Raw genomic sequence first — 24406 nt, 5'->3', positions numbered from 1 at the left:
TGGATATCCAGTTTCCCCAGCACCATTTATTGAAAAGAGTGTCCTTTCCCTAATATACATTCTTGGTCCCTTTGTTGAAAAATCAGTTGGCTGGAAATACGGATTTATTTCTGGGTTCTCTATTCTGTTCCATTGGTCTATGTGTCTGTTTTTATACCAACACCATGCTGTTTTGGTTACTATTGCTTAGTATACTTTGAAGTCAAGTAGTATGACGCCTCCTCTTTTTGCTTAGGATTGCTTTGGCTGTTTAGGTTTTTTTGTGTTTCCATATAAACCTTAAGGTGTCTTTTTTCTATTTCTTTGAAGAATGTCATTGGTGTTTTGATAAGGATTGCACTGACTGTAGATTTCTTTGGGTAGGATGGTAATTTTCCAATATTAATTATTCCAAACCATAAGCATGGAATGTCTTTCCATTTTCCGTGTTCAATTCTTTCATCAGTGTTTTGTAGTTTTTATTGTAGAGATCTTTCACCTCCTTGGTTAAATTTATCCCTAGGTATTTTTTTTTGTAGCTATTGTAAATGGGATTGCTTACTTGGTTTGTTTTTCAACTAGTTTGTTATTGGCATATAGAAACACTACTGATTTTTGTATGTTGATTTTGTATCCTGCAACTTTACTGAATTTGCTACTCAGTTCTAACAGTTTTTTGGTGGAGTCTTTAGATTTTTCTAAATATAAGATCATGCCATTTGCAAAGAGGGGCCATTTTACTTCCTGTTTTTTGATGTGGATGCCATTTCTTTCTCTTGCCTAATTGCTTGTTAGGGCTTCCAGTACAATTCGAATAAGAGTGGTGAAAGTGGGCATCATTGTTCCATTTCTTAGGGCAAAGCCTTTCAGACTTTTCCCCATTAAATATAATGTTATTTGTGGGTGTGTCATATATGGCCTTCACTGTGTTGAGGTTTGTTCCTTCTATGCCTAATTTGTTGACAGTTTAGGGATGTTGAATTTTGTCACATGCATTTTCTGCCTCTATTGAGATACTCACATGGCTTTTATTCTTTATTCTGCTGATGTGATGTGTGTGTTTATTGATTTGCATATGCTGAACTATCCTTGTATTTCTAGGATTCATCCAACTAGATTATGATGTATTATTTTGCCAATGTGCTGCTGAATTTGCTTTGCTAGTATTTTGTTGGGATTTTTGCACTTATGTTCACCGAGGATATTGATCTATAATTTTCTTTTTTGTTGTGATTTTGTCTGGTTTTAGTATTAGGATAATATTGGCATTGTAGAATGAGTTAGGAAGAATTCACTTCTCTTCAAGTTTTTTTGGAATAGTTCGAGAAAAATTAGTGTTAATTCTTCTTTAAAGGTTTGGTAGAATTCAGCAGTAAAGCCATCCAGTCCTGGGCTTTTCTTTGTTAGGAGAATGTTTATTACTGAGTCAATCTCATTACTTGTTATTGTTATGTTCAGGTTTTCTATTTATTCATGGTCCAATCTTGGTAGGTGGTACGTGTCCAGGAATTTATCCATTTCCTCTAAGCTTTCCAATCTGTTGGTGTATAGTTGTTCATAATTGTCTCTAATGATCCTTTGTATTTCTGTCATATCAGTTGTAATGCCTCCTTTTTGTCCCTAATTTTATTTATTTGGGACTTCTCTGTTTATTTCTTAGTCTAGCTAAAGGTTTGTCAATTTTGTTGATCTTTTCAAAAAACTTTTAATTTTGTTGATCTTTTGTATTGTTTTTTAGTCTCTATTTCATTTATTTCTGCTCTGATCTTTATTATTATTTTTTCCTTCCACTAATTTTGGGTTTGCTTTCTTCTTGCTTTTCTAGTTCCTTAAAGCGCATTGTTAGGCAGTTTATTAAAAATCTTTCTACTTATTTTGATGTAGGTGTTTATTGCTATAAACTTTTCTCTTGGCACTGATTTTGTGTATACTATAGATCTTGGTATGTTGTGTTTCCATTTTTATTTGTGTCAAGGAATTTCTTAATTTTTTTTTTTTTGAGAGACAGGGTATTGCTATGTTGCCCAGGCTGGAATGAAGTGGCTATTCACAGTTGTGACCATAGAACACTATAGCCTCAAGCCCCTTGGCTCTGGTGATCCTCCTGCCTCAGCCTCCGGAGTAGCTGGAGCTACAGATGCATGTCACTGTGGGTGGCTCTTTAATTTCTTTTTAAATTTCTTCATTGACCCATTGGTCATTTAGAAGCATGTTGTTTAATGTCCATGTATCTCCAAAGTTCCTCGTTATTTCTTTGTTATTCTAGTGTTATTCCTTTGTGGTCTGAAAAGATACTTGATATGATTTCAATTTTTAAAAATTTGTCAAGACTTGTTTTGTGACCTAACATATGGTCTAAACTGGAGAATATTCCATGTGTTGTTGAGAAAAATGTGTATTCTATGGCTGTTGGGTAAAAAGTTGTATAATGTCTGTTAAATCCATTTGGCTTAAAGTGCAGTTTAACTCTGATGTTTCTTTGTTGATTTTTCTGTCTGGATGATCTGTCCATTACTGAAAGTGGGGTGTTGAAGTCCTCTACTATTATTGGGTTGCAGTAAATCTCTCCCTTTAGCTAATAATGTTTGTTTTATATATCTGGGTGCTCTGGTGTTGGGTACATATATATTTAAAACTGTTATATTCTCTTGCTGAAAGGATTCCTTTATCATTGTATAATGACCTTCCTTTGTCTCTTTTTTTTTTTTTTTTTTTTTTTTGAGACGGAGTCTTGCTCTGTCACCCAGGCTGGAGTGCAGTGGCTGGATCTCAGCTCACTGCAAGCTCCTCCTCTCGGGTTCACGCCATTCTCCTGCCTCAGCCTCCCGAGTAGCTGGGACTACAGGCACCCGCCACTTCGCCCGGCTAGTTTTTTGTATTTTTTAGTAGAGACGGGGTTTCACCGTATTAGCCAGGATGGTCTCGATCTCCTGACCTCATGATCCGCCCGTCTCGGCCTCCCAAAGTGCTGGGATTACAGGCTTGAGCCACCGCGCCCGGCCCCTTTGTCTCTTTTTATGTTTTTTTTTTTTTTTTTTTGACTTAAAGTCTATTTTTGTCTGAAATAAATACAGCTACTGTTGTAAGCTTTTGGTTTCTGTTTGTGTAGAACATCTTTTTCCATCCCTTCACTTTCAGTCTATGTGTGTCTCTACAGGTGAAGTGAGTTTCCTGTGGGCAGCACACAGCTGGGTCTTGCTTTTTTATTCTTTCAGCCAGTCTATACCTTTTAATTGGAGAATGGAAACTATTTACATTCAAGGTTGTTAATGATAGGTGAAAACTTACTCCTGTCATTTTGTTAATTGTTTTCTGATTGTTTTTTATACTGTATATTATATTGTATATATTTCTTCCTCTCTTATTGCTTAACTTTGCAGTTTGGTGGTTTTCTGTAGTAGTAATATTTGATCCTTTTCTGTTTCTCATTTGTGTATTTGCTTTATCAGTGAGTTTTATACATTCACGTATTTTTATGAGGGTAGATATTGTCCTTTTACTTTCAGATGTAGGGCTCCCTTGAGCATTTCTTGTAGGGCAGGAATAGAGGTGGTAAATTCCCTCAGTTTGTTGTTGTCCTGGGAAGACTATTTCTCCTTCATTTCTAAAGGATAGCGTTGCTGGATATAGTCTTCTTGGCTGGCAGGATGTTTTTTTTTTTCTTTTAGCACTTTGAATATATCATCCCATTCTTTCCTGGCCTGTAAGGTTTCTGCTGAGACATCTGTTGCTAGTTTGATGGGAATTCCCTTATATGTAGCTGGATGCTTTTCTCTTGCTCTTTTAAATTTTTTCTGTGTCTCTGACATTTGACAGTTTGACTATAATGTTCCCCAGAGGGGATCTTTTTGGGTTTAATCTATTTGGAGATCTTTGAGCTACCTTATCTGAATGTCACCTATATCACTCACAGGACTTTTGAAGTTTTCAGCTATTATTTTATTAAATAGGCTTCCTATGCAGTTGCTTTTTCTAATTTTATGGAGTAGCTTTTGCAAGGAAAGACTTTTTGCTGTAGATGTATCTATAGTGTTAGTTGGGTAGGATTCTTTGGCTTTGATTCTGGGTGGGTCCAGCAGTGTAGCCTTTGTATGATTTCTTCCGCTGTAGTCAATGTCAGCAGTGTCTGCATGTTCCTCACTAGCTTAGACTGTAGTTGTTCGTGATGGATGTGGTATGGTTTTGCTGGGGACAAGGATGCTGGATGGGCCAGACCTTGGGCTCCTGGATAGCGCACAAAGGTACATGGTGGTCCCACCACTGAAGAGGCAGGTTCACTGGACAGCAGTGGCAGTGGGCCCTGGTTGGGCCTGTCCTGGGGCCCTTGAATGGCACACACGGGTACTGGTGATGGCAGACCCTGGGTGAGCTGATCCTCAGACTCTTGGGTGCTGTGTTTGGGTACTGATGCTGGTAGTCTTGTCTTTAGGTCCCTGAGTGATGTGTGGGACCACTGGAGGGGGCAAATTTGCTATTGGTGGTGGCCCTGGGGCAGGAAGCTCTCAAGTACTGGGGAGTGTGTGCTTTGGCTTCCTATGTCCCGGAGGCAGCCTCCCTGATGTGCAAGACCACCTGTTCCCCATGGCGTAGGGCACTGACTGGGCTTAGGTGCTGAGGATGTGGCTGCACTGCTGGGTCCAGCTGGTGTTGCAATGCTGCAGACTTCTGAGTGGATGTGGGAGATGTTAGCTGAGTCCCAAGAGTATGGAGATGCAGGGGCTACTGGGTTCCAGGGCAGGATGTAGTCTAGTAATGACTACTCTCAAACTGGTGCTATGCTGCAGCGGCTTGGTTTTGCAGGAGTGGGGAGCAGGGAGGGACTATCCAAGAGTGAATATCCTCTCCAGAATAATGCAGTTTCCTGGACTCTAGGCATCTCCCTATGCTAGGCTTGGGTCCTGTGAGGGCTGAGGGGTTTTCCTGTAACTACCATTGCAGGTGTTCTAAATAGCACGCCACTCTCTGACCTCTGGATTGAGAGGAACGGAGACATCGCTGGATGATTGGCCAAAGAATCAAAGAACCAGAGGCTCCTGGAGTTGGGACTGGCCTTTGAGCTAATCCAGTCTGTCCTCTCCAGAGTCCTTTCTGTAGCATCCAGCAGTGAGAAACTATTATTACCACTATTACTAGTAACAATAGTAAAAGCTGTATCATGTGTTGTGAAAAGTATTTAATATACATTGTTTTTAATTCTAACAGTGCTCCATAAGGTATGTATTAATATCATCTCAATTTCACAGTAGTAATCCTCAACTGGGTTGCTTTTGCCTCCCAGGGAACATTTGGCAGTGTCTGGAGACATTTCGATGGTCACATCCAGGGGTTTGCTACTGGCATCTAGAGGTTAGAGATACTGCTAAACATACTACAATGCACAGGACAGTTCTCACAACAAATAATTTGGTCCAAAATGACAACAGTGCCAAAGTTAAGGAACAATGTTTTGCAGACAAGAAAACAGGCCCAAGGTTACAAGGTTAATAAGAGGCAGACAAGATTTCAACCCAGGTCTGTCTGACTCTAAGGTCTGTGCTCCTCACTCCAAATAATCGGAGTCCCTCTTTCAAAGGCAGCCCAATGAAGCCTTGGCCAGCTCTCGGTCCATCTTGAAGCAATTTAGCATTATGTGGCAAAGGTACTAACAACTACTCATAACTCCTGACTCAGTAATTCCATTTCTGGGAATCTGTCCCAATATTTGAATTCAAAATGTAGCAAAATCTTCATGCACAAGGATTTGCACCCAAATCTTACTTATGGGATCCAAAATTTGACAAACAAGTGTTTAAAAATAAAAAACATGATTAAATAAACTCTAGTACATCCACATGATAAAACAGTAAACTTATGCAGCCATTAGAAATGATTTTATAGAACTGCAATACCAAAAAAAGAATCCTCATATTAAAATGTGAAGTAGAAAAGAGCAAAATTCAAAATTGCATACAGTATAATCAGGATTATGTTATTAAAAACTATGTACTAAGTAAACACCAGGGAGAAAAAACCCCAAAGTGTTGACCAAGGACTTTTCTCCCTAGTGGGATTATCAGTGACATTCTGTCCAATTTTTCTGTAGTTTCTGAACTTTGAATTATGGCATGTGCTACTTGTATTACCAGAATAATAAGCTTACTGAGGTGGCATTTACTTTCTTGCACCTTCCATCTCGGTTGAGGGTGGAAGACACTTATCTTTCCCTCTGTCTCTCTCAAAAACTTCCATTAAAAAAGCTCAAAACAAGAAGATTCAAAAGGAAGTGGAGAAGAGAAGAGAATCATTTTCAGCCCCTACTCCACTCATTCACTTCCCCAAGGCACTGGGAAGCCTGATGGTCAGGTGCCTTTTGCCTTGGTTGAGCTAACCGTCTCACCATCTCCTCAGAGAACCTTTCAGCTTGCCCTGCATTTTCAGGCTCCCTTCTTCTGTTCTTGTTTTCCCACCTTTAATTGCCCTTTCCTGCATTCTCCTAACAATTGAAGACCTTCAAGGCTATGACCAAATACGACTTCTTCCATGAAGCCCCCCAGGATGTCCCTGATCAGAATCAAGTCCCTCTTTTCTCTATATACCTGCAAATCCTGCTTATAAAGTCTAACACATTACATGTTTAATTCTGTTGCATTTCACAGTTAATTATCCACACATCTGCTTTCCCTACTGAGTCTCAAAAGCAGAGATCATACCTCATCCATTGTCCTGTTCCGGGAAGGGGAGGCAGTGTGGCATGTGGTTAGGAACATGCTCTTGATACTCAGACTGAGAGCCTCCCATCTGCTACTAAATAGCTGAGCGACCTTAGGTGAGTTATTTAATGTCTCTGTAAGTGAGAATGATTATGACCTAATGAATTTGTTTTGTGAATTAAACAAACAATATACATAAACTACCTAACCTTCATTTCATCTGCAAAATTAGGGCAATAATAGTACCTACCTCATAGTATTAAATGAAGAAATGCATATAAAGCATTTAAAGCACTTGGAACACAGTCTGGTACATTGTAAGCACTTAATAAGTATTCAGTACTATTATTCTTTGTATCACTACCATCATTATCTTCATCTTCACCTTCATCACCATCCCCACTACCATCATCATTACCATCATGTACATCATCATGATTATCATCTCTGTCATCATTACCATCACTGTCACATCATCACCATCACCATCATCACCACCATCATCATCTCCATTATTATTGTCATCACCATCATCTCCATCATCGTCACCATCATCACCATCATTATCATCATCACCATCATCATCTCCATCATCATCACCATCACCATCATCATCACCATCACCACCATCTCCAATACATCACTATCACCATCATCATCTCCATCATCATCATCACCATCATCATCACCATCATCATCACCATCACCACCATCTCCAATACATCACTATCACCATCATCATCTCCATCATCATCATCACCATCATCATCAACATCACCACCATCTCCATTACATCATTATCACCACCATCATCTCAGACATCACCATCATCATCACCAAAGTCATCTCTATCATCACCATCACTACCATCATCATCTCCATCATCATCACTATCACCATAATCATCATCATCACTATCACCATCATCATCACCATGACCACCGTCATCATCTCCATCACTGTCACCATTACTGCCGCCATCATCACCATCAGCGGCAGCAGTAGCAACAGCAGCAGCCTAGTCGCAAGGTCAGAGGTCCCAAAGATTTCTCTGAGGAGGGCAGGCCATGGGAGATGGAGTTGGCACAGGGATCCCTGAAGTCACTAGCTTCCTTTCAAACCCTGCTCTATAATATATGCTTTCTGCTGCTTTCCTTGTCAGTGTCATGATCGCAAAACAACAAATCCAATAGTCACTAACTGAACTGAGTTTGGATAGTTGGAGTTTGATTTTAGAAGCCTACCTGAGAATCAGTCCACTAATAACTATGTTTCCCAAATATCAGCCATTTGGGAATCACCATCATGATGTGTCTCATATCTGTGTGCTGCTGATACAATTTATTTACTTAATATTTTTCTTTAAATTGGCTAATTATTTCACACATATAAATTCATTTTAAGAGAAAATTTCATATCAGTGCCATAAATGGAAAACTAATATTGTCCTAGTACTCATAAAAATATATTGCAATTTAAATTAGAAGGTGTTTTGTGCATCACCTACTATCATTTCCAGTGCCACCCTTGGGGAAATGCTACTCTAACCTACCTGACTCAGGATCATCTGTGGAGCCCCCAAGAAACCATTGTTCTTGCTTGCCAGGTGTGACCATTCTAGGACAAAGAGTCACAGATTCCAATGGTGGGCTCCTTCTGCCCAAACCCATGCTGCTACAGTACCTTCACTGCCTTCCCTACTCTTCCTTCTGTCCATGCCAGCTACCACTTACTCTAGTACATTTCCCAAACCTCTGACAACCCTGGGAGAGGAGGTATTGTCACCCTTTTCTCACAGACAATAAAACCGGAAATCAGAGTGATCAAGTCACTTGCCCTAAGTCACACAGCACAGATGAGGAAACCAAGTCACTCCGCAGTATCATAAACTGCTGAAACCCTTCTCCTTGAGAAAAAAATAAAGAAACAAGAAAAGAAAAAAAACCACATATAATCCAGGTCATTAGGTACAGAGTAATGAAAGATTTATTCTTATGGAGAAGGAGAGATGAAGGAACAGAGATGCAGCAAGAGAAGGCTGACATCTGGATTCAGCTGGAAGCTTGCCATTCGTTAACTCATTCAGCAAATATTATTGTGTCCTACTGTATGCTGAACATTGTTTTAGGCATTGGGGATGCAGTGATATTAAAAAAAAAAAAAAGTCTTGGCCACATGCAGTGGCTCACACCTGTAATCTCAGCACTTTGGGAGGCTGAGGCAGGCAGATTGCTTGAGCTCAACAGTTCGAGATCAGCCTGGCCAACATGGTGAAACCCTGTCTCTACTAAAAATACAAAAATTAGCCGGGCGAGGTAGTGCATGCCTGTAATCCCAGCTACTCGGGAGGCTGAGGCACAAGAATTGCTTGAATCCAGGAGGCGGAGGCTGCAGTGAGCTGAGATAGTGCCATTGCCCTCCAGCCTGGGAGACAACAGTGAGACTCCGTCTCAAAAAAACAGTCTCAACTCTTATGGGATTTACAGTCTTGGTGGGGGAGACAGAAAAGAAACAAATATATACCATGTCAGGTGGTAACAAGTGCAAGAAGAAAATTAAGGCAGAACAGGGAATAGGGAGTGATGTGGGGAGGGGTCAGTGGGTGGGGCAGTCATGGAGGGCATCTCTGAGGAGGTGACATTTTAGAAGAGGCTTGAATGAAGTGAGGGAGCTTTGAGCATATTAGGGGAAGAGATTTTAGGCACAAGGAGCAGCAGGTGCAAAGGCCTTGTGGTAGGGGCGTGGGTGGAATATTCAAGAAATATCAGTAGGCCAGTGGCCACTTTGCCACATGAGAAGATTACAGGTATACCCTAGGGGCTGGAGGCGGGGGACTCTCAGAAAAGAGCCCACTTACGTTTCAAACAAGGGGAAAGACAACTTTGTCCAAGCAAAAAGCGCTTTTTTTGTGGGGTTGCTTTTTCTTCTGGTGACACTGAGGAGAGACAACCCAGAAAAGCTTTTTATGCGGTGGAAAGTAATTGCCCTGTTTTGATTGCCTAATTGCCTGGGGACAGCAAGTTCACAGTCTAGTGTGAAAAGACAACAGGAAGAGACATTTTATGAAGAAGTCCTCATTTTTTTTTTCTTTTAACAGAAAGCAAACATTATAATTAACGACTGTCAGCTGGGGGTTTAACTGGGAGCTTGGGGGCAAGGCTGAGTGACAGGCAGAAGAGCCAAGACAAGGTCTCAGAGGACACAAATACGGACTTAGATGGGACCAAAAGCAAATTGGTCCTAAAGGGAGAGAAGCCAGGGCCTCTGCTTCCCCACAGCCCTGTGGGGATTGGGTGGACCTACTTCCCCGAGCCCTACTCACTGGTTCAGGGAAGAAGACCTGGACCGCCCACCGGACTCTAAGTCAACTGTGATGTCCATCGCCCAGCAAATTTCCCAGAGCTCAGGATCAAAGACTTGCCAGCTGGTGTCAGTTTGGTGATTTTTGTGGCCTCTTGATTTAGCTTACCAAATATTTTAGAACCTGCATAGGTTCAGCTCTACATCCCTGAGTTCAAAATTCAGCTCAATAGAAAATTTATTGTCTGACTGGGTTTCATTAACAGTCCCACTCGCAGCATTTTCTTCTGTTTTTGTTTCTCAGACAAGTTCACTTTAGGTCATTCATTTATTCATTCGACATTCAAGGGACATTTCCTGAGCTGTGGGTGATGGTGTTAGGTGCTCACAATACAAAGCTGATTTGCACACAGCACAGCAGAGGGAAAAAGAAAAAAATGGTTTTAATTATGACTGCCACTTACTAGATGAGTGGCCTTGGGCAAGACATTTATCCTTCCTAAGTCTCAGTTTGCTTATCTGCGAAAGGAGAAGAATAATACCTTAAAGGTATTCAAAGCAGCTGGTACACAGTAGGTGCTCCAGAAAGAGGGGATGTGTTTCCACCTCAAGCCATAACAGGCTGGACAAAGATAAGTGCTTTGGACATTTCGGGTGGTCAAGACAGTTCTAGATTTTAATATGAGGCCCCAAGGAAACAGGCAAGGGCTACCAGGAGGAGTCCCAGTCCGCAGAGGTGGTCCCCTGTCTAAATACAGCCCAGCATTGATTCACAACAGGGACAGGTTCTGAGAAATATGTCCTTAGACGATTTCATTGTTGGATGAACACCGTAGACTGCACTTACACAAACCCAGGGGTACAGCCTACTGCACACCTAGGCTGTAGCGTGTAGCCTATCACTCTCAGGCTACACACCTGTACAGTATGTGTCTGTCCTGATACTGTGGGCAATCGTAACACAATGGGAAGTACTTGTGTATCTAAACATACCTAAACATAAAAAAGGTACAGTAAAAAATGCAGCCATCTTTTTTCTTTTCTTTTCTTTCTCTCTCTCTCTCTCTCTCCCCTCTCTTTCTCTCTTTCTTTCTTTTCTTGAGACAGGATCTTGCTCTGTCGCCCAGGCTGGAGTGCAGAGGCGTGATCATGACTCACTGCAGTCTTGACCTCCAGTGCTCAAGGAATCCTCCCACTTCAGCCTTCCGAGTAGCTGGGACTACAGGTGCGTGCCACCATACCTGGCTAATTTTGTTTTGTTTTTTGTAGAGACAAAGTCTCACTATGTTGCCCAAGATGGTCTCAAACTCCTGGGCTCAAGCAATCCCCTCGCATCAGCCTCCCAAAGTGCTGGGATTACAGGTGTGAGTCACTGCACCTGGCCAGTATTATGATCTTATGGGACCACCATCATATATGTAGTCTGTCATTGACTGAAATGTCATCACGCAGCGCCTGCTGTATTTGGGGAGGTATTGTAAGCTTTGTGAATGTTCGCACCTCCAGTTTAGTTTACAGGAGAGTATCCACAGTGCACCCTACAGAGCAAATTGCAAATCTTCAGAGTGATTTGCAGGGAACGCAGACCCAACTGACACCCTGATGGTACAGAGGTGGGGAATCTCAGGTCTGAGTGGAAATATCTTCTGGACTTCCCTGGAGGGAGTGTAGTTTCGTGGTTAAGTATAAAAGCTTTGCCTTGAGAAGCCTGGATTCAATTTTGAGCCATTCAATTCACAGGTGTGGTTGATCTTGGACAAATTGTTTAACCTCCTCTTGCTTCCATTCCCGTATCATCGAATGAGGACAATAATAACATGTTGGAAGTAATTCCTGTAAACACTTAGCATAGTTCCCTGGCTCATTAAACATCAGCTGCTGCCATTATTATTGTTATTAGCTATTAAAATAGGGCTCCCCTCTTGACCCTAGCCAGACGTGTCCCTGTTTCAACAAGAGCAGGGATGACTGAGAACAAACTCTCCATCTCACCTCTGCTGCAAAAACAGTGGTTTCTACCGTCCACATTGGCAGAGCAACCTTTGAATATGAAGAACAGCTCTCTATGTACACAGAGAGCAAGGCTGTATTGATTCAGACCACAGAGCAAGCCAGTCTAAATGACAGTCAGATCAGAAAAAAAGGCAATTTTATTCCTTTCAGCCGCTGACGTGACTTATCAAAGTGTTTCCTTGTGTGCACATTCTATGGGGCTGACTTAGTTAATGTACAAAACCCATTCGCAATTAGCAACACCCAGTTGTGTGCCAACAACTCATATGCAAAAGTCAACATTCAATGAGGACAGCATTTAATTTACAGAGCAAATTGTCCTTAAAAACAATTTATGCGGCAAGCAGCTCCTGCAGGCTGCCTGTTAGGCAAAGAGCAGATTTGTTTAGCAAATCCTTTCTTGGAAGAGAGCGCTGGAATTATGCATATCCCAATCCAGGTGCTGGAGGCCGCGGGAGGACTTTGAGACATCCCAGGACAAAGCTTTGAGACCCTAGGGACAGTGCGTGTGAGCCACATGGTATGAGGGCCTCTTCTGGGGTTGTCCCACAAAGCTATGTCCCAACTCAGTAGCCAGATCCTACATTTCTAGGGTCATAAGCATGTCCTGGAAAATACTGAAGTCCCAAATGTGTAGCACTTCTTCTTAGAGCAATGTTTCTCCAAGAATGCTGCTTGGACCTTCTGCCTCTGAATGCCCTGAGTACGTATTAAAATGCAGATATTTCCTTACCCCATTCCACTTGTAGCAGACATCTCAAAACAGCATTCACACATATTACCCCCAAATCATGGGGACATCTGACCTGCTGCTAGATCTTGTTATGTCACATGCTAATTAAAAAAAAAAAAAAAACAGAGAACTACTATACCACAATTGAGATTAAAAATATTATGATGGTTGAATTTTAATGTAATCAGTTTCCTTTGTAATCATTTGCACATTATGCATTTAAAAATATTATTCTGAAACAGGGTCCACAGGTTTCACCAGATTGCCAAAGGTGTTGTGGCACCCAAAAGTCTCAGAAGAATCACAGGACTGACCAGTAGCTAGGAGGCCCTGTGACAGGAGGTGTTTTGTAACTTCAGAGGTTTGAAGGGAATGGGAAGCTCAATTTCCAAATTCAGATGCCAGGAAAGTAGCTCTCTAGTGCCATAAGCACCCCCTATAACTTCGATCAGCTACTGACTCCCTTTCCAGAGGTGCAGGCCGTAAGCTTAATGGAGGGTGCCTATCTGGGTGTCCAGGGAATTCCTCTGGGAAGAAGTGGAAGTTGCATTTTGGGTCTTAAATCCCTTCATAGTTTAGGATTTGCTAGAATTTCAATACCAACTCCCACTTTAACACATTCTAGCATTTCTGTGATCAATGCTTCAATTCCATCAGTAACTAATACTCAGCTAAATTTTTTGATAATCAATTGGATCATAAGTAAATACAGGATTATTTTCCTGTGGTTGGTCAGACTCAGAGAGCACAGTCCTGAATTTGGGGGTATATAAGCATGGTAAATTATTACTTAAACTTGGGATACCTCAACCTTGATTATCCCTTCCTTCTTTGCATCTTTCTACCTCTTTTCCCTCCCTCCCTCCTTCCTTTCCCTTCCCTTCCCTTCCCTTTCCCTTCCCTTCCCTTCTTTCCCTCCTTTTCCCATTTCCCAACCACTCTCTCTTTCTCTTCCTTCCTTCATGTCTCTTGAGGGCCTACTATATGACAAGCAGTATTCCTGGTGCTAGGGTTACATCAGTGAGCAAATAAAATGTTTCTACTATGTTCTATATACGAGGGGGATAGAGAAATAATTAAAAAAAAAAAAAAACAGAGTATGGGTGGGAGGGGAGGGGAGTAGTTGATGATGGGTACTGGGCTTCTTGTTGTGTTAATACAAATGTTCTAAAATTGATTATAGTCATGGTTGCATATCCTGGTAAATATACTAACAACTGCTGAACTGTATGCTCTACAAAGGTAAATTGTATACGAACTATATCTCAATAAACCTGTTATTAAAAAACAAAAATATAGAGTATATCTTAGGATGGTAACTTCTGGGGATAAAAGTAAAGCAATGAAGGGGAGAAGAGTTGCCATAGTCTGAAAGTTCATCACCCCAAATCCATATGTTGAAGCCCTGCCCTTCAATATGATAGTATTTGGAGATAGAGCCTTTGGCAAATGATTAGGGTTAGGTGAGTCCATGAGGGTGGAACCTCATGATAGGGTTGGAGGACTTATAAGAAGAGGAATACCTTCCCCCACCCCACCACCCTATGAGAACACAGGGAGAAGGTACCCATCTGCAAGCTAGGAAGTGAGACCTCACCAGGAACTGAATTGTCCTGCACCTCTATCTTGGACTTCCCAGCCCCCAGAACCATGAGGAATAAATGTCTGTGTTTTAAGTCACACTGTCTGTGGTATTTCATTATAGTGACCCAAGTTGACTAAGACAAGGGTCCTCAGAGTATTATGATTTTAAATACAATGGTCATGGAAAGCTTCATTGAGAAGGTAATATTTGGGTGAAATGTGAAGGTAGTGAGGGAGTGAGCCATGGGGATACCTGGAGGAAGAGCAGTTCAGGCAGAGGGAAGAGTAAGTGCAAAGGTCCTGTGGTATGCCTGCTGTGTTCAAGGAACAAGTAGGGGACAGAGGGAAGATGGAGGAGGGTGTCTGGGGAGGGCAGGGGATAGGGGGAGCTGGAAGTAATTCTGGGGCTTTGGCTTTTCCTGTGGGTCAGATGGGGAACCACTGAACCAGAGCCAGTGGAGGACTCTGAACAGAGGAAAGATGTGACCTGATATATGATTTAAGTGGATCTCACTGTGGAAATCAACAGTAGCCAGCCATTTATAGAGTATTTACCATGTGCCAGGCACCTTGGCAAACCCTCTTGTGAAAGCTGTCAGAATTAAAATGGAATCATTTGTGTTAAAATCCCTGATGAAGAGAGTCAGGGAAGGCCATGAAGGGAAGATTCTCATGCACAAATGCCTGATAACAAGAACTATCACAGAAAACCTCTGCAAAAATCACAGCCTTGCACAAAGGCCATGGTATCCTTATACACACACACACACACACACACACACACTCTACTTATATGAAGACATGTGACCAGCAACTGCCAGTCCAATCTCAGACTGGTGCCACCCTTGTTATTTATTGATCCTTGTAGCCAAGGATAATTATCTCAAAAACAATTTTGTAATCCTCCTCCTCACTTTTCCATTAAAGACCATTGTCTTCCTTTAGCCCCCAAATACACACGTAGTATTTCTCTGAGAATATACTCTGGCATGCACATTCTCATTGCAAGGCCTATTCCCAGATAAACATGATTTTCTTTTAGAGAATCTCCTTCTCTGTTTGTTATTTAGGTTGACACCTTTATGGATGTGAGCTCATTGAATCACTGCAGCTACACTCTGGGTAGGCATTGGTATTTTCTCTATTTTATAGAAAAGGAAACTGAGGTTCAGAAAAGCTTAGGAACCTGACCCGATTTATGGTGGAACCAGGAAATGTACCAGCTTCAGAGCTCTTACCTTCCCCACGCTACTGGCATTGTTTAGTGTACACAGCAGGCACTCAATAAAAGGTGTCACCCCACTGATTACAAAGTAGTGCCCTGAGGGATTGGCATGAGGACACTGTGTCACTTCGGGCACAGACAGGATATGTCTTGAGGCATGAGAGCTGGAGAACCAACATCTACTTACTCAGTTCTGCAATGCTGCCTACGCGCGTGGCCAGCAAGGACTGCTCGATGGTCCTCAGCTCCGACTGGCTGAACATGGGCAGTTCTCCCGGCTTGTTTGACCGCTGTGGGTCTCTGTGAAGATTCAGGCTGTCTGGTAGGCACAGCACCCCTGCAGTCAGAAGGGAGACAGAGAATGAAAGGAAAACATATTGTTATTTTTCAGTTAACCGAGGCAGGGGTGCAACATTTCGCATAATCTCAAACCACACCAGAGCTGGTACTGCAAAGAAAGCCAGTGTAGGAACCAGTGCTCTGGACTCTTTTTAGAAATGGATGCCCAGCTATTTGCAAAGGTCTCTTAGAAGTCCTGACTACTGATTTTAGCAAGCATGTGGGCATTCATCTGGACACACGCATTTCCAAAGGACACAAAACAGAATCCTCTCCTCATGCCTGGAAGGGTTGCTATCCACTCCTAGATGTGACTTCTTGTGACTCTGGTGGTCGCTCCCCTTGTTCTCCCCACAAAGGCAGTTGTGGTCCCTCAGTGCCCTGGGGGAACAGTCTCTGCCTAAAATTGCTTCTGAGGGCTCACTTTGTTTGCTCAACAACTCTAGCTCTGGATGGTCGGGCTGTTACCTGTTTGACAAGGCTTCTGGCTTTCTCTGTAGAGCTGTATGTCAGGAGGTAGAAGAGTCCCCATGGGCTTTTGTAACTTGTATGGTGAATACCCACGGGAAATCCCTGCAATCCAATTATTCTCTTCCCTTCCTTTCCATTCCATAAACATTCAGTGAGAAGCTGGGAACTTACTTGGGTGGATGATTCGGAAATATTCACTCTTTCCTTTGCCACCCCAAACTCCCTAAGTCGAGTGCATTTCCTTTCCTCTTGACTTTGGGCTTGACTACTTGATTTACTTCGGTCAAAGCTATGTTAACAAACACGATGGAGTCAAAAGCCTGAAGACTACTTGTAAAATCGAACTTGCTCTCTTGCGCCTCTGCCTTGATCATAAGAAAAACATGCCCTAGGCCTGGCATGGTGGCTCACGCCCATAATCCCAGCAATTTGGGAGGCCAAGGAAGGCAGATCACCTGAGGTCAGGAGTTCGAGACCAGCCTGGCCAACATGGTAAAACCCCGTCTCTATTAAAACTATAAAAATTAGCTGGGTGTGGGTGGCATGTGTCTGTAGTCCCAGCTACTAGGGAGGCTGAGGCAGGAGAATTGCTTGAACCCGGGAGGTGGAGGCTGTGATGAACCGAGATCATGCCACTGCACTCCAGCCTAGGCAACAGAGCAAGACTGTCAAAAAAAAAAAAAAAAAAAAAAAAAAAAAAAAAAAAAAAAAAAAAAAAGAAAGAAAAAAAGAAAAAGAAAAAGAAAGAAAGAAAAAGAAAAAAGAAGAACATGCATTGTCTGCAAAACTGCAGATCTGAAGGTGGGAAAAGAGAAGAAAAACATGCTCTGGCTAGCCTGGCATGAGAGACACACAGAGCAGATCCAGAACTGGCCTGCAGCTTAGAGCTGCCCCGGCTGCCCGCAAAGACATATGCTTATTTGGTATGCCACTGAGATAGTGGGGATGTTAGTTACTCACCGTTACTGTGGTGAAAACTAACAGATACACCTACCAAGTATCCTACTGAGGATACAAGGAACAAGGCAGACATTGTGCTGTGTTTGGGGTTGAGGATATAGTGATGGAGAGAATACACATAATCCCATGCTCAGTGAACTCCCAGTGTAAGTGAAGAAGACAGGTTGTTACACACATAGCTGCAAAACCATTTCTTAAATGCTCTATGGTAGGAGAAGGTTAGGAATGAAGGGATGTCTTATCAGAGACCTAAAGAACAAGTATCTGTCAATACAGTGGAAGCACTTACTGAATACCTGCTGTGTTTCCAACCCTGCTCGGCATTTTGGAGATGCAAAAGAAGAGGACACATTCAAATCATTTAAAACTGAAGAGATGATACTGGCATGGACAAAATAATCTGGAAATAAAATAGTACCAATAGACAAGTGCTAAATAATTTAAACCAACTAGCAGGTGAGGGGAGACAGAATGCCAAAGCCAGTAGTTAAAGTCCACTCCTCACCCTGCCTGAACCACATAGTCTCAGCAAAGGTGCCTCCTTTGAAGACGGGCACCTTCATACAGTGGGCCTGTCACACTCCTGCTCTCGTCCTCACTGCCTGATTGGTGGCTCCAGACACACGGAGCTACTCACTTTCTCCTAAATGTTTTACCTTCACATCTAACAGGGGGTGAGACAACAGGGTAGGGAACTCAAGTAGATGACTTTTTGGATAAATAAATAGTGAATAACGAATAACGGGGCCAGGGGTGGTGTCTCATGCCTGTAATCCCAGCACTTTGGGAGGTCGAGGTGGGTGGATCACCTGAGGTCAGGAGTTCAAGACCAGCCTGGATAACATGGTGGAACCCTGCCTCTACTAACAATACAAAAAATTAGCCGGCTGTGGTGGCAGATGCCTGCAATCCCAGCTACTTGGGAGGCTGAGGCAGGAGAAACTCAGGAGGTGGAGGTTGCAGCGAGCTGAGATCATGCCACTGCACTCCAGCCTGGGTGACAGAGTGAGACTGTGTCTCCAAAAAAATAAAAAATAATGAATAATGGATGAATGATACAGATGACCATTACAGTTTAATGTTTCTATAATCAGGAAATTAGTCAAGGGATATTTTTCTAAGATTCTAATCCAATCTTGTTTTTTTCAAATATTTTTGACTGTGACTCAGAGTAAGAATATATTTTATATCACAGCTTGGTGTGCGCACACACCCACACCCACACGCACACTCTTCATGATTTCCATTAAAAAAATTAATGGGGAATAACAGTGACCCTTACTACAAGTGAGGCCTTCTCATTTGTTTTCCTTTTCACTTCTCTTCCATCTTAGTAATAAAAAATGCCGAAACAGCAGCAACAAAAGTGACATCATGATCCACTAATGGGTCGACACGGGCAGTTTGAAAACACTGTGGGCTGTGACACAGATTCACCATTTCCTGGGCACTACCTAGTGCTATACTTCAGAAATCCTCAGCTTTCAGGGAAGACAAGACCTTCCCAGAAATGCTCGCCATCCAAGCCCAGCCTCCTGCCTCTCCCTTGACAGCCATGTCATTCTCCTGTTCAGCCCAGGCAGGAACACACTGAGTCATCCTTGCTCCCTCTGGTTTGCCCACCTGCCAAGACATTAAGTCAGAGGCTAAGTCAAGTAGCTGTTGCCACGGCAATGAATCGTGGGCCAATTCCTCATCTGATGCTCCTGGTGTCTCTGACTCTAATTCAGGAACTTACTACCCCTTAAAGAGTTCACTGCAAAAAGTACCAGATAATCATGACCCACTCCAACATGTGACCCAGTTTTCAGGGTAATGAGACCCTCTGCTTAGGGAAAGGGGATGATGGTCAGAGGGGACTTCACAGCAAAGGAGACTCGAGACCTGGGTCCTGAATGTTGGGGAGAAGGTTGCCTAATTAACAGTACAGATGACTCACATGTTCTCAACGGGATTGCTTTCTTGGTATTTGCATTATTTGCGGCAAGTCAACAACCCAGATCTGTGTTTTAAAACGTTGCCTCACATATTGGTTGAGGCCTGAGCAAATGGGACTTGGAGACTGGAACCCAGAGCTTCAGTCTTAGCTCTGCCACATCTCACTGTTTGACTTTGGGCAGGTCACAGAACCTCTCTGGACCTCAGTTTCCTCTTCTGTGAAATGAGGGTGATAGTAATGACCTTGTTTTCCGCATTGGACTTCTGGGGATGGGAGTGAGGTATAAGAGCGAAATGAGATCATGTGTATCAAAGTATTCTGCATGTGCTAAGCAAACAATAGGTTCTCAATGTATGTTAACTGAGAGCAAAGTCAGTTAATGTGCACTAACCCAGCTTTAGACTACTTTGTCCTTTATCATAAGAATCAACAATTTCCCTTGGAATTATTTCTCCTTCTTTTAGGGGTTATGAAATTTAAATATGGAAAGAAAATTATTCAAAGAAGCGTCGAGAGTTAGATTATAGAGATTAGAGAAATCTATAATTGATCTATTACACAAAGATTATATACCAGGGTTTAATTTTCTTTTTCCTCGTTGGAGACTCTATGTGGGGTATACACATAAACTGAAGTTATTTATTTATTTTTTTGTGTAAAAATCTGCTTGGTCAGGGAGAAGGTGCGAGCATCATGTTTTAGTGTCAGATGCAGGCCTGAGTTTTGGACTACTTGTCTATTTCCAGGACAGCCATGGCCTGGTGATGAAGACCCAAGTTTAGAAACAGAGGGAACTGAGGTTCAAATATGAGTTTGAGTGGACCTAAAGGAAATAATTTCCCTGGAGAGCAAGTGAACATAAGCCAGGATCCACAGTGGGCTGGAGGGGTCACGGTCTCCCTGAAATTCTGTTACTTTGAGTGTGTTGTGCATTTGTCTAAGGGGAGAGTTCATCCAAGTTCTCCAAAGAGTTTATGGGTCCTAAAAGAGGGCAAACCAATGCCTTTGATTGTCCACATTCCCATTTATTCAAGGTTTCTCTTCTCTGGGAGTGGCCTGGTGGCAAGGTGGGGTAGAGCAAGGGAAACAAGATACCAGCACTGCCAGAGCTTGATACCATCCTGCAGCTGCCCTCTGTGCAACTGGGTCAAAGAACTTCCTGCTCTCCAGCCAGCTTCTGCATCAGTGAAGAGGGGTTAAACTATCTATTTCATAGGTTTATTGCAGTGATTAAACAAGATAATATGCTTAAAGCCTCTGGCCTATAGAAAGTGCCTGATAAATACCCTGTTCCAGATGTGCTGTTCCATTTAGTTAATGTCTGGATTCAAATGGCCTTGCAGATCATCTTCTCACAATCTTGTGCAACTGGAGACAGACAACCATTTGATGAGGTCATTTTGAACAAAAAATATGAGAGCTGCTGCTCTGGGCAAAACCCTGGGCCAACCATGTCTGGCACTGTGTCTCTGATAGAGGCCATCAGGGTGCACTGCTGCCTCCCAATGTGCCTACCTTTCTAGATGCATAGGATGGCCCCTTGGCAAATATGATGCCCTGACATCCTTTCACTCTCCTCTGGGCTTTTCTCTGTGTCTATGTTTTTTTTTTTTAATTGAACGCAGGGGACAGGGATGCTATATTAGTCCATTCTCACACTGCTATGAAGAAATACCCGAGACTGGGTAATTTAGAAAGGAAAGAGGTTTAATTGTCTCACAGTTCCACGTTGCTGGGGAGGCCTCAGGAAACTTACAATCATGGCAGAAGGCAAAGGAGAAGCAGGCACCTTCTTCACAGAGTGGCAGGAAGGAGTGACTGCAAGCAGGGGAAATGCCAGGCATTTACAAAACTATCAGATCTCGTGAGGACTCACTTACTTTCAGGAGAACAGCATGGGGGAAACTTTCCCCATGATCCAATTATCTCCACTTCCTTCCGCCCTTGACATGAGAGGATTATGGGGATTACAATTCAAGGTGAGATTTGGGTGGGGACACAGAGCCAAACCATATCAGATGCTACTTATCTACAAAGAGAAAACCAAGTAAGAGAACCATCAGCATTGATCCATCCAACCTTCAATGATAATGATGGTGGTGGTGATGAAGGAGGAGAAGGAGGAGAACAGCCAACTTTTATGGAGTACAAACTATGGGCCAAGCACTCTGCTTAGCATTTTACATGTTTAAATTCAGATTTATTTTAATCCTCTCAGCCACACTATATGGTAGGAAATCCAACATTTATTAGGAGACAGTATAAGGTAACTCTTAAGAGCAAAGACTCTGGGTTCACATTGCCTGGGTTTGAACCCTGATTGCTTTACTTACCACTTGTGTAGCTTTAGGCAAGTAAGTATAATCATTCTGTGCCTTGATTTTCCTATCTGTAAAATGGTAATATTAATAGTGACTACCTCACAGGGTTGTAGGAAGATTTTAAAAAGTTAATAAGTATAAAACATTTAGAAAAGTACCTGGCATGGAGGAAGTGTTATAAAATATTTGCCATTATTATCTCTACTTTATAGGGAATGCAATAGAACTTAGAGACGTTTGGTAATTTGCCTAAGGTCACATAGATCCTAAAAATGGGGCTAGGAATTGAATACCAAGTCTTCTGATTCCAGAGCTCAATCTGTCAGCCACTCACCATACTGCTTCTTGGTTACTCAACCCCTACTCTCTGGCAGGCACAACTAGGGAACATGGTCGTACACAGACAGCTGGATCCCTGCCCTCCTGGAGCTTACAGTATAACCATATGTGAGATGTTTTCCCTGGCATTATTACCCAGGAACTGACAGGCAAGTATACAGACTTCGTGGGTGCTGAAATACCATTAACTTCAAATGGAAAACCTTTACAATTTGTCCCCATGGGACAAAAGACAAAGTCTAGAGATACATAGCGTAGATGTGTTTCCTACTTTCAGTTCCTACTAGGAAGCTCACAGCCAAATTTGCAGCCCGTGTGTACATAAGGAAATGCATTTTTAATATTTTTGCCTTTTGTTGTCTATGGTACAATGTTGTACATATTTTTACAAGCTGCCTCAAAATCTGTTGGAAATAACAAATTAAGCACAAACAGTGAAATAACTCATTAGCTCTGTTTCTTTTGCTTCCTGGGGTTTCCATATATTTTGTAGTCATTTCTGGGGAGACTTAGGGGATCAAGGCTGGTGGATGAACAGAACCATGTAGATTTATTAAGTATGGAGTTAATTTTTCTTTACCAGTAGTTATTAAGTGAAAACCTCTGGGCTTGACGCAGGGTAATTTCTGGTCTTCAGGGCCCTCAAAGTCCTCTTGAACTTAATGGACATCCTTAAAACTCCGAGGCTGACCAGAGCTTAAAAAAGCTTTGTTGATGGCGCTTCCATCAGAATAGGTAAAATATTCCAGACTCCCCACTAAAACCTGGGGGCCAGAAGTTATAGTTCCTTGCTCCAGAATTAAGCAGTGTTACGCTTTCCAGTCTCTGATTCCTTATCTGTTCGGGTAGACTGACTGCAAAAATGGTCTCCATTTTTCACCCTTGTCCATATGCATGCATGATGATTTTGAAGTTCCTTCCATCAAGGGTCTATTTGCCCATCCGTTAAATCTTGGCCAGCCTGTGACTTGCTTTGGCCACCAGAATGTGATGGGAATATTAGGGTGCCAGTTCCAAGTGTAGGCTTCAAACGGTCTTGCCTGCTTCTTCTCTCTTAGAACCCTGCCACCACCAAGAGAAGAAGCCTGGCTAGCATGCTGGAGGATAAGAAGGACACATGGAGAAGAGCCAAGGCTCTCCTAGACCAATGGACAGTCAGCCAAATCCTAAAAATGCAAGAGAGTCTGGCCAAGATTAGCAGAGCTGCCTGTTCAACCTGTAACTGACCAGACTCATAAGTGAGCCTGGCCAAGATCACAGAACCACCCTGCTGACCCACAGAGAACTGAGCAATAGAAAATGGTTGATGTTTTAAGCCACTGAATTTAGAGGTAGTTTGTTAATGCTGCATATGCACAATATCTAACTGGTACTTATCAGTTATGAAACTGAGAGTTGGTTAACTTACTGTCGTAAAATGCTTTTCACTTTTCCCCATGTTGCTGTGTAGAATCTATTTGTTCTAGGCAATTCCCAACTGCCAATTTCTTTTGGGCCTGGCCTTTGGAAGAATCTTCCTAGTGCATAGGAAGGCAGGGATGGCACAGATGATAAAATGACTCTCTTGGGGGTTTCAGGCATAGCAAATACATTTTCATCTCAGGGCCCTTTCATTTGCTCTGCTCTCTTCTCGAACTCTCTTTTCTCGGGTAGATGCACAGCCTACTCCCTTACTCATTAGGGCTCTATTTGCTCAAATGTCACCTCCTCAAAAAGACTGTTCTTTTTCTTTTTCTTTGTTTGGAGACAACATTTGGCTGTATTGCCCAGGCTGGCGTGCAGTGGCCCGATGTTGGCTCACTGCAACCTCCACCTCCCAGGCTCAAGCCATCCTCCCACGTCAGCCTCTCAAGTAGCTGGGACTACAGGTGCACACCACCACGTCCAGCTAATTTTTGTATTTTTTGTAGAGAGGGGGTTTTGCCATGCTAGCCAGGCTGGTCTCAAACTCCTGAGCTCCAGTGATCCGCCCTCATCAGCCTCCCAAAGTGCTGGGATTACGTCCTTTCACAGGTGTGAGCCACTGTGCCCAGTCATCAGAGAAATCTTTCTGAGTACTTTACTAAAAAATAACACCCTGCATCGCTCTCCCATCCCCTCACTCTGTTTTATTTCTTCTTTATAGCACCTACTACTGTGTTATACTATATTATATATTATCAGTTAATGTGTTGTCTGTCTCCAGCATTAGAGTGTGAGCAACCAAAGGTTTACTTCCCAGTGTGGGGAGGGTTATGGTGTAGCACTGGGGAAGGAGCTACAAGCCCGAGATAATTGTATAAGGCTGTGCTGGGGAGGGGCTGACTGTGTAAGCCTTGGTACTCTGGACACAGGCTTGGGTGCTGCCTTGTCTGTCTCTGCAGTCAGCTGCAGGAGGAGAGCTGACTCTGCTAAGTCCTGCCTGACAAGCTAGGTTTGGTCTTCTGTTAAATGACCCCCAGAATGTAAAGGGGAGTGTCCTGGCGCCAGGTCTCAGCTTTAACAAAGGGGAAGGAAGCAGCTGGGGTGCAGCAG

At 42.7% G+C, this 24406-nt stretch overlaps 1 protein-coding gene across 2 annotated transcripts in view; it reads right to left on the bottom strand.

Annotated features, from left to right (window-relative positions):
- BTBD11 (BTB domain containing 11) overlaps positions 1 to 24406 on the bottom strand; it is a 337775-nt gene that overhangs the window by 123630 nt on the left and 189739 nt on the right. For both annotated transcript variants that reach the window (XM_025401973.1, XM_025401974.1), the window contains exon 2: positions 15711 to 15860. In XM_025401973.1, coding sequence (XP_025257758.1) covers positions 15711 to 15860 — 150 coding nt within the window. The remainder of the gene's footprint in view (positions 1 to 15710; positions 15861 to 24406) is intronic.

Source organism: Theropithecus gelada, chromosome 11 (genome assembly GCF_003255815.1).
Source record: "Theropithecus gelada isolate Dixy chromosome 11, Tgel_1.0, whole genome shotgun sequence".
Lineage (NCBI taxonomy): Eukaryota > Metazoa > Chordata > Mammalia > Primates > Cercopithecidae > Theropithecus > Theropithecus gelada.
This window is presented reverse-complemented; position numbering and strand designations above follow the sequence as displayed.